Source organism: Meleagris gallopavo, chromosome 5, assembly GCF_905368555.1.
Source record: "Meleagris gallopavo chromosome 5, MGAL_WU_HG_1.1, whole genome shotgun sequence".
NCBI lineage: Eukaryota > Metazoa > Chordata > Aves > Galliformes > Phasianidae > Meleagris > Meleagris gallopavo.
Genome location: NC_139408.1, coordinates 5339505 through 5350102, shown reverse-complemented (window position 1 = coordinate 5350102; position 10598 = coordinate 5339505). Strand labels below are relative to the sequence as shown.

Sequence of the window (10598 nt, the reverse complement as noted above, 5' to 3'; positions counted from 1 at the left end):
AGCTGTGTTTATTGACTGCTCTGTTTAAACGTTTGACTGAAAGTTTGCCTCTTACTTTATCTCTTTGAGACTTCTCATAATCTGAATGTGTTTTTTTGTTTTTTTTTTCCTTGTATTTCACAGTGTTAGACTATTATGGCGTGATCTTTGCAGGAGAAAATTTTTTTAATTAGAAAATAGTAACAAATTTGCAAATGACTTGGATGCTATACCTGGAATTACTTTTGAGTTTCCTGAGGCCATTTTATCTGCAGTAAAAACCAGTAGAGGGTGCTGCAGTAGTACTGTGTGATCTTTTATCCTGTTTGTTTGTTTGTTTCATGTCTAGTTTGTTGAGGGATTTTGTTTTTAATTTTCTCTAGCATGTTTCTAAGCCAAAAAATAAGATAATGAAGTACCAGATGAAACAAAACCAAAAAGCTCCATGTATTTACAGTAAAAATAGTCTTTAGGAAGTTTCACTTGCAGCAATGGAAGCTGCTGATGTCATTTGCTATCTCCTTGCTTTGATAAAGCCAGGGAAAAAAAAGACTTCTGAGTGATTTCTTAGAGGCTGTGATGATCTCATTTGATTGCAGGACTATCACAGGTGAATAGATCAACCTGAAAAGCTTTGGGTTTACAGTACTAAGGGAGGGAGTAAAAACTAAGTTTTACCATAAGAAACAAGCGCCTTCTTAGCTGCTCAGCACAAGGAGTCTTCCCAACTTCCATGTCTTTTTGTAGGTAATAGCTTAGTGTTGGTCTTACGTCCAATAATCTGCAGCTTTTCAATGACATAATGAAATTCCTGAGTCCAAGTAGACTCTAATGATTTTCTTCAATAGTGAGACAGCACTACATCAGCCTCTTTTGTGTCTTTAACCACAACCCACTAAAACAGGAAGCTATTGATAAGTCACAGAATCAGAACTGCCTGAGTTGGAAGGGACTTTTAAAAGTCATCTAGTCCAAATAGTTCCTATTAACCCCACTTTAGATACTGAAGGGCTGCTCTCAGATCTCCATGGAGCCTTCCCTTCTCCAGGCTGCACATCCCCAGCTCTCCGCCTGTTCTTGGAGGAGGGATGTTCCATCCCTTGGATCATTTCTGTGGCCCTCCTCTGGACACACTCCAACAGGTCCATGTCTTTCCTGCACTGAGGACTCCACATCTGAATGCAATGCTCCAGGTGAGGTCTCACAGCATGGAGCAGAGGTGTTCCCTTGATCTGCTGACCACGTTTTTCTTCATGCAGCCCAGGAAAAGGGGTAAGGCTCACAGTATGTGCAAAGCGAACCTCTGAGCAGTATTCTTGCTTCCTCATTTGTGTGCAGGTAGATTTGGGAATTATTAATAGGCTTTTTTAAAGCTAGCTGCACAAATATTCTCAATTATTGAAGCTCATATCTCTTTAATATCTTATATCCTTTATCTTTGCATGACCTTCTCCTTGCAGATGCCTGGCCAGCACTAAAAAGGATTTAATAAACGTTGTAATGAAAAGCACAAGCCCTCTGCGGATATTTCCAATGAGCCTAGCCTGGAACTACTGCTGGAATAGGCGTCTGTAATAAACATTAGGACAAAATACAGCTGTGCGATGTTGATCCTAATCAACTAAAACAGAAGCAGGTGGAAATCCTTATAAATTGTGGTCAGGAAAAGCAGCAGGGAGGTGCAGATTTTCCTGTTCTGCATTACATTGCTTCAGATGCAGAAGTCCATCTCACCCCGTGTTCTGCTTCCAAGGGTGAGCAGCACTCTTGTGTATATGTGTGTGTACGTAAAAAAGGGGGTGCGGCCCCTTTAAGGCGCCGCCGGCTCCCGCTAAATCGATTGGCTGGGCGTGGCTCCGCGTCTTCCCCCGTCACGTGACGCGGTGGCGGGCTCCGCGTTCTTCCCCGTCACGTGACGCGGTGGCGGGCTCCTCCGAAACGGTGGCGGCCGCGAACGGTAATGGCCGAGGCGGCCGCGCGGGTTGCAGCGGGTGGCTGCGGGCCTGGGGAGGAGCGGCGCGGCGGTTGAGGCGGGCCCGTGAGGAGAAGTTTGAAAGATAACGTTGGGTTAAGGTGAGGCGGGGGCGGCCCGAGGTTGGAGAAGGAGAGGAAACGGGACAGGCCGCTTCCCACGCGTGTGGTGGCAGAACGCTGGGACACCGCTCTGCCTTCGGGCTGCGGGTGGCCCCGCTGGGAGCCTCCCAACATGCAGTGCTCGAGGGTCAGGCGAGCGCGCACTGAAGGTGACGGTTCGCTAGCACTGTGCTGATTTTTTCACCATGATCCTCCCGAATGCTCGGGAGCCTCTGTTCAACCTCCCGTCAGGTGAGGTCAGTTAGGGCCTTCGTTTTTAGAGTGTAACGCTGCCCAGGAGAGCGCACAGAGGACTTTTCTCACAGTGCTCTGTGTGCCCGTGCCCCGTTTCTGTTGCACCCCGTGTCACCAAGCTGTCTGCTTTCCTTCTAGGGCGGCTGCAGCCATGGCCATGCAGGTGCAGTTCGAGGCAAATGCCGACACATCTGCAGAGGAGGAGAGCTTTGGCCCAGAACCCATATCTAGGCTAGAGGTAAAAGGTTTTGTATGATAAGGGCATTGGCACGAGTTGCCCAGAGAGGTGGGGGATGCCCCATTCCTGGACACGTTTGTGGTGAAGCTGAAAGGGGCTTTGAGCACCTGATGGAGCTGTAGGTGTCTGGTCATTGCATTATTGGACCAGCTGCCCTTAAAGGTCACTTCAAACAATTTTATGCTTCTATCTCTTCCTTGATATTTGTTAGTTACCTTCTATATTTATTAAATCAACATCTGCTTTTCTGCACTATTTAGAGAGTAGCTCTTCCAAACATTGCATTAGGATCATTTTTATTTAAAAGATTATTTGTTTGTAAGTGTTAGGGTGGTAGCATTGGACATGCTGACTTGTAATATCAGAGTTTAATTTAAATCTAAATGAAGTTAGAATCGTAGAACAGGATCACAGAATTGCTCAGGTTGGAAAAAACCTTCAAGATCATCAAGTCCAACCACGACCTAACCACGCTACCCCAACTCTAACAGCCCTCTGCTAAATCATGTCCCTGAGCACCACATCCAAATGGTTTTTAAACACATCCAGGGATGGTGACTCAACCACCTCCCTGGGGAGCCTATTCCAGTGCTTCAGCACCCTTTCTGTGAAGAAGTGTTTCCTGACATCCAACCTAAACATACTCTAGTGCAACTTGAGGCCAACTCCCCTTGTCCATTTGTAAGTGTTAGAATGGTAACAGTGAACGTGCTGACTTGTAATTACAGAGCTTGATTTAAATCTAAAGGCAGTTGAAGTATTCAGAGATTGGTGTTTATGACTCCTTGTGTCTCCTTTTCCTCTGTCTGTCAGCAATGTGGTATAAATGCAAATGACGTGAAGAAATTAGAAGAAGCTGGATATCACACTGTTGAGTCTGTTGCACATGCACCCAAGAAGGAGCTGTTAAATATTAAAGGCATCAGTGAAGCCAAAGCTGATAAAATCTTGGTAAGAACGTTAAGCCAAAACTTTAAGCTGAGAAAGTCCAGGTTTATTTTTGCTCTTTTAAAGTATTCCAGTGATTTTGAAAGGTCTCCATTAACGATAGACTGAGAAGAGTAATAAGGCTTATTAGAGATGTGATGTGGCTTTTTATGGGAAGAGTTCAAAAGAAGCTAGGATCAGCTTCAAGAAGTGAAGATCTGGGGGGAACAATTAGGAAGGTCTCAAAAAATTGTGGAAGATGTGGAGAGTATGGCCAAGACTGTCATTTCCAGATCAGTATTTCTCATGGTAAGGAGGCTTGAAGCAAAGAAAGCATTTTTTCATACAGGATATGATGGAGTTCTAGAACAACTTGTCCCACAATGCTGTAATCACCAGTAGCATGAATGGTTTAATAGTGTAACAATACCAAGAGCTAAATGCAGTGTTAATGAGATAATCATCACACAGAGGCATTTGGTAAACTCAGAGGAATTACCAGATAGTGAATCAGTTCCTTATTCCCTGATTTGTTACACTTGTTCCCCAAGCATTCACTTGTGGCAGTTGTCAAGGCACAGGGTGCTTAGTTAGGAACCACTGTGCTGACCCCATACAGTTGTTCCTCTGTTACAACCCTTTGAAGTGCAGTACTTCAGGTGGCACCTGAGCTTTTTAGTACTGATTACTAGAGGGGTAAATGAATGGGATGAGCTCTCTTTGCACTGCTTAGTTTGGTTTTCTTTAGGCTGAAGCAGCTAAACTGGTTCCGATGGGTTTTACCACAGCAACGGAATTCCATCAGCGGAGATCTGAAATCATCCAGATCACCACCGGATCCAAAGAACTTGATAAACTTCTTCAAGGTAATAACTTGGGTTCTATTTATTGGTTAACTTTCATGATCATCTCCCTGTTCCCACTTGTAATCTAAAAGCACAATTAAGTCACTTCAGCTCTTTAGCATCCTCAAAAATAAACTTAGCTGAACTTGTCATCTTCAGAATGAGCAAACCTCAGTATGAAAACCAGTTTTTCCAATTAGCTTGAAAACTTTCAGCCAAAGTTAGTGTTAAACTCAATCTGTGTAAAATTAAAACTTTGTGTATGCAATCTTTACTGGAAGTATGTGACAATCTTTTTTTTTTTTTTTTTTTTTTCCTTTCTTCCACCTAGGAGGAATAGAAACAGGGTCCATAACAGAATTATTTGGGGAGTTTCGTACTGGAAAAACACAGTTGTGCCATACTTTGGCAGTAACCTGTCAAGTGAGTTATCCACTTTATTAAAATCAAGTATTCAGACAGCATAGTTTTTGTGTATTTGCTAATTCTATTTATGCCATTTTCTTACAAAAAAAAAAACCATATATAGCTGCAAAGAGTGGATTTTATCCATTCCCAAAGAGATCTCAGAAACTTTTGCAGCAACCATGACTGAACTTGCAGCTTGCTAGGGTCTTTTGTTCCTTGCTTAACCTGCCTACTAGGATTACTATAGCAGCAGTTAAATTTGTTATCTTTTTTGCCTATATTTGGCTTATGTTTTGTAGCTTTTTTTTGGCCTTAATATTTTGATCCCATTAACAGACATTAGCCTTGTGGTATAATCATAGGTCTTAAGCACACAGAGGTGCTTGAAGCTGAGTTCTGTCCTCTTGCACAGACACTGAAGACAAGAATCTGTCTTGTCACTTTTCCCAGACAAATGTGACTTTAATCACCATGGCTTGGTACATTATTTATTGTGTGAACATCAGCTGAAGGCATAAAGCAGTAACTAGATTACTTGTTATTGATTTTGTATTCACAAATGTGCTCTTCCTTTAGCTTCCCATTGACCGAGGAGGTGGAGAAGGAAAAGCCATGTACATCGACACTGAAGGCACTTTCCGTCCAGAACGTCTGCTTGCTGTGGCTGAAAGGTCTGTGCTGGAAGTAAAAAGGCATTAAGTGGAGAAGGGAATGTGTTTCCTAATGGTGAGGCAGCCTAGTTAAAATCAGCCAGGCTCTTTAAATTCATTGAACTGTTAGAGTAAGAACTATCCTTAAGCAACAGCTCTTCTTGCCTCCTGGGTTCTATCACTCTGCCTACCTAGATGCCCTTTAGATCACTTCATTACCTGTATTTTACAAAGTTTCTATTTTTACTTAGCTATGACATAAGCTAACGTCATTGTTCCTGGCATATGATGTTTTCACTTAATATCCCCCTCAAATTTAGTTCTACAGTTGGTGACATACCAAGACTTTCCTTAAATTCTACTAGTATTTTGTAACAAAGATTCTTTCACAAAAAGTTTATGGCAACAGTACATGGAATTTTTTTGTTGAGAAATGTGAGGGTCCCCCCTGACCAGTTGGAAGGCAGTTTTCTCATCTCCTGCCTCTACCTCACAATATTCAGAAGTGTCTTGTATACAAATCAGGGGTAAGGTAATTAACTGAGTTTCCTGAAGGCAATAAAAACTCTGCTGGCTACGTGCAGATTCTTGTTATACTTAAATATCAAACTAATATGAGCTGTGCTGGCCCACAAGAGTTGTTCCCTTTTCTTTAGAGAGGAAATTGACCTAATCAACGTATCATCCTGCATGAATGAAATAAAGTCAAGTTACTGAGAGGTAGCAGTAACTCCTGAAGTTGAAGTTTGTTGCTGAAGACTTTTGTCACTGGTGTCTCTAGGTATGGCTTGTCTGGCAGTGATGTCCTGGATAACGTGGCATATGCTCGAGGCTTTAACACAGATCACCAGACCCAGCTCCTCTATCAGGCATCTGCTATGATGGCTGAATCACGGTAATGAGACCTCATCTTAAGATGGGGTGATTTTTGTGCTGGTACATTGTAAACATGCTTGTACAGTTCTCTTGCACTGGTTCATCACCTGCATTACGTGACTGAATTGTCAAAATAACAGCTTACATTTGAAGTTGTTCTCAAACTTATGCTTTGACGCATGCATGCAATAAGTTTTGTCTATCAGCTGAGATGTGTGAGTAATTCAGTTGTGAGTTAATACCTGTTGCTTTTGAAATGTTGGATGGTAGCAACTGACTTGAGCTGTGACAACTGATTTGACTTGACAAAGAATGAATGCCACCCTGAAAAACAACTTTAAAGATCACATTATATTATTGCTTTCAGAAAGAGAGTTGATTTAGAGCAGTGCAGCTGTTGTGATTTAGCCTGGCAGGCAGCTAAGCACCAGCTGTTCACCTCCCAGACCCCAAGAGGGTGGGGGAGAGAACTGAAGACAGTAAAAATGCAAGAACTCTTCGGCTGAGATAAAGACAGTTTAATAAGAAAGAAAGCAAAACACAACTGCTACAAAAAATGATGGTACAGTGCAGTTACTCGCTACCTGCTGAGCAATGCTCTACCTATCACTGAGCAGTAGCAGTCTCCTCTCCCCCAGTTTTGCTGTGCAGTTTGATGCCAGTATGTATGGTATAGGATATTCCTTTGGCCAGCATGGGTCAGCTGTCCTGGCTCTTTTCCAGTTCCTCGCAGGCAGGGCAGCAAGGAGGAGCACAAGAGTCCTTGACTCAGTGTAAACACAACTACTAAAACATCAATGTATTATCAATATTTTTTTTTTTACCTTTTTTTTTCTTTCCCAAGACAGTAGCATACCAACCACTGTAAAGATTAAGTATCCCAGCCAAAACCAGGACATGTGCAGATAGCTTCAGTTTGAAACTGAGGTTTATGAGACCCTTTAGAGGGAAGGGGATGGTGATATGAGGTACACAGGGACCTGTTTACCTGCAGCATACCCATGGTAAAACACCTTACAAAGGGTATTATTTCATAGTAATCTGAATACTGCAGATTGACTCTGTGGTGGTAAAAATAACAGTTCTGCTAACTGGCAGGTGAGAAGGGCTTGTATCCACATCTGTATGCAGCTTACAGTTGACTTAGATGGTCACATTATTCACAACTGGAAACAATTCTGAGAATGCTTTATGTACTTCTCCAGGTATGCACTGCTGATAGTGGACAGTGCGACAGCTCTGTATCGGACAGATTACTCTGGAAGAGGCGAGCTGTCAGCGAGACAGATGCATCTGGCCAGATTTCTGCGTATGCTTCTCCGACTTGCAGATGAGGTAAATGCTAGGGAGCACCCTAGACTGATTTTCTTTCTCTTGTGAAGCTCAGCAATCTTGTACAAAAGGCAGAGAGGAGAGCAGAAGTACAAGCATGCCTTTTTATTTATTTATTTGTTTGTTTGTTTGTTTGTTTAAAAATGTATTCAGGTGGTGGAAAATGATTTTGCCTTGTTGCTTTTCTCCTTCTAGTTTGGTGTGGCTGTTGTGATCACTAACCAAGTTGTGGCGCAGGTAGATGGAGCAGCCATGTTTGCAGCAGATCCCAAGAAACCTATTGGAGGAAATATCATAGCCCATGCTTCCACCACGAGGTGAGAGAACAGATTATCATCGTCCATTAGCTTTATTTTGGCAGATTTTGTGTCACTGAATACGTACTTTTTAATTCTGGGTCTCCCTTTGGTCTGTCAGTGGCACTTCCAGTCTGCTTTGCAGAAACTCTGAGCAGGTTCATTTCTTACAGTTCAGAGTGTGCTACATTCCATGTAATTTTTCAATGTAATGTTTTAATAATTACTATCAGGATTCTCTGGAAGGAGGCTATACCTCTTTTCTTTCTTTTTCCCCTTCAGACTTTATCTGCGAAAAGGCCGAGGTGAAACCAGAATATGTAAAATTTATGACTCTCCTTGCCTTCCTGAGGCTGAAGCAATGTTTGCTATTAATGCTGATGGAGTGGGAGATGCAAAAGAGTGAAGACTTCATTTGATTCCCCATGTAAACTAAGACTGGGTGGCCACAAATGGCTCCTGTGACAGAAGCTTTCCCAGTGCAGCTGCTGTTCAAATGCTGTCCAAGGATTCTGTTGTATTTCAGCATACATGTTCATCATGTGAATCCAATTTGAGACACGTCTGCAGGTGTTGCTTGGAAGAGATTGTCCCTCTCGGGCTTTAGTCACGTGTTAGGTTAATGTGGTTTCTTGAGAATATTTTCTAAGGACCATATGCTTGAAGCTTTCTTCACAGCTGTTGCTCCCGTTGAATTCTACAGGTGGACGTAGCACAGTGATCTGAAAATTTGTGGCAATAGTTTGTAATTTAATGACTTTGAAGTAAGTCTGGTAAGAAAAGTGGTGGCTGGACAACATAACAGGTTGCCTTCATAATTAATTACAAAATAAAGCAAAATAGCATTCCACAAAAAGAATGTGTGAATGTTGCTGTGACTGAGATTATCACTGACCTCTAATCTTTCTGTTAATTTTGCTTTGAATTCTGCAATACACTGCTTTTTGGGAACTGCTAATTTACATTTCAATAACATTGTTTATTGTATATCATTATTTCTCTGTGGAAGTCTGCTTTTTAATAAAAAGACCATGAAAATATTGATGACATTACAGGTGTCTGGAATTTAGCCAGGTGCTAATTCAAACTGAGGTACTCTTCTCCTGCAGGTGGAGAAAAGATGCATAGATCTTCAGTGACTCTCAGTGTGGAGTGTTTTTTCTACAAAACACATCATTTCCTTTTCTGAGAAGTGCTGTACAGCTGCTTGGTTGCTGACACTTGCCCTATGTACAGGTGAAGCTGTGACCAGCTGTAAGACCTTGTCCTTGCCTGCACTCTGCTATGTGCTGCTGGTGGCTGACACCTGGCAGCAGTTTGTTGTAGGCTGACATGACTTGACCACAGTCCTTCAGTGTTAGTGCTGCACAGTTTAATCTAACAGGACCATTACATTCTTCTTGTCAGAGTCTCTGAACAACTGAGGTAACCTCTGAAGTTCCCTCTGTTCATCCAACGCTTAGCATGCGAACTGCTTTCTCTACAGTCCACGGCATTTCCCTAGGGCAAGCTGGAAGGTTTGTAACTGCCACCAAATCCAACAAAATGGGAAACAGTTTTCCTCTTCTCTAAGCTCTTATACAGCCCTCTAAACTTTTATACAGCCCAGGCTTGGAACTCGGTGGGGTTTGGGTCTTTTGTTTCTTTTAAGCACAAGAACCTTTAGGAATGTCCTCAAGTATTGCCATAAAGGGTTTAAGTTGTTTGTGACTCAAGGCTATGTAACATTAATTAAAATAAGCTTATTGTCAACATTGCTTTCATCTCAAGGAGCTATAATTAATAACATTTTGGAAACATTTTTCCTGCCTTTCATTGAAGTATTTGTCTCACCATTTCTTAAAAACTCTATAGCTCCCCTTAAAGAAGCAGAGTATCATTAGAAATCGTAACTTTAAAAGCTCTTAGAAGTTTTTGTGTGTTCGCACAACCAGTTGGCTTGCGTTCACCCAGCCAACTTTTGCTCTGTTAGAACCCACACCTAGAGATGAGAAGGGATTTATTGTTGAAGTGTGTACAGAAATGGGTGCATTGTTCTGAACTACTCATTGTTTCAGCCTTTATTTTCGGAGGAAATCTAAAACATAAATTAGTTTTTCTGTGCCATCCATGTGCACAGTTCATCACTCTGTCTTGCTCAAGTGTGAGAAGATGAGCTTTGGAGAGCTACTTTCTATATCCAAAATCCTGCACTGAATGTCCTGGCTCTTAACCCAGGTATCAGGCTACAGGGGAACATCTTAACATGGCATTTTGTTTCATCTCATGCCTTTAGGAGCTCATGCCTCAGCACTACACTCTTCCAGATTTGTGGCACCACTTACGCTTTCCCCAGCAGCACTGGGCAGAGAACTGTGCCCACTCAAGCTTAAAAGTCCTCAACAGCCCAGAAATACCTTGATTTCCTCCTGCTCTCAATCCTTTTGGAAGAATACATGAGACACAACCATGGTTTTTTACTGTGGGCAGTACAAGAGCTGTCCCTTTGGCCACGCTTAGGTCATACCTTGAAACATTAGATAGCAAATGGACTAGAAAAAGGTGAGCATAGGGAACACCAGCCATTGGTTTCACAGCCTCAAAGAGAGGCAAAGCCATCCCAAGCCCCTAACCTGCTATTGAACCTCTCAGAAAATTGCTGACCTTATTTCCTTACTGACATGTAGACAGCTAGTACATTGCATCTGCTTTTGAGCAAATCTCATCTGATTTTTGACCA

General features: G+C 42.3%; 1 protein-coding gene across 2 annotated transcripts; it reads left to right on the top strand.

Annotated features, from left to right (window-relative positions):
- The first annotated feature begins 1840 nt into the window (after positions 1 to 1840).
- Positions 1841 to 8919, top strand: RAD51 (RAD51 recombinase). 2 transcript variants are annotated; one of them, XM_085223964.1, is made up of 10 exons: positions 1841 to 1936; positions 2446 to 2545; positions 3359 to 3496; positions 4221 to 4338; positions 4649 to 4740; positions 5302 to 5396; positions 6157 to 6270; positions 7457 to 7586; positions 7779 to 7900; positions 8162 to 8919. In XM_085223964.1, the coding sequence occupies exons 2-10, from the start codon at positions 2459 to 2461 to the stop codon at positions 8283 to 8285; spliced, it is 1020 nt and encodes a 339-aa protein (XP_085080090.1). In that variant the 5' UTR covers positions 1841 to 1936; positions 2446 to 2458; the 3' UTR covers positions 8286 to 8919. The 2 variants fall into 2 exon arrangements, with proteins under 2 accessions (XP_085080090.1, XP_019470852.1); XM_019615307.2 differs by having other exon boundaries at positions 1914 to 2052.
- Positions 8920 to 10598: the final 1679 nt, after the last annotated feature.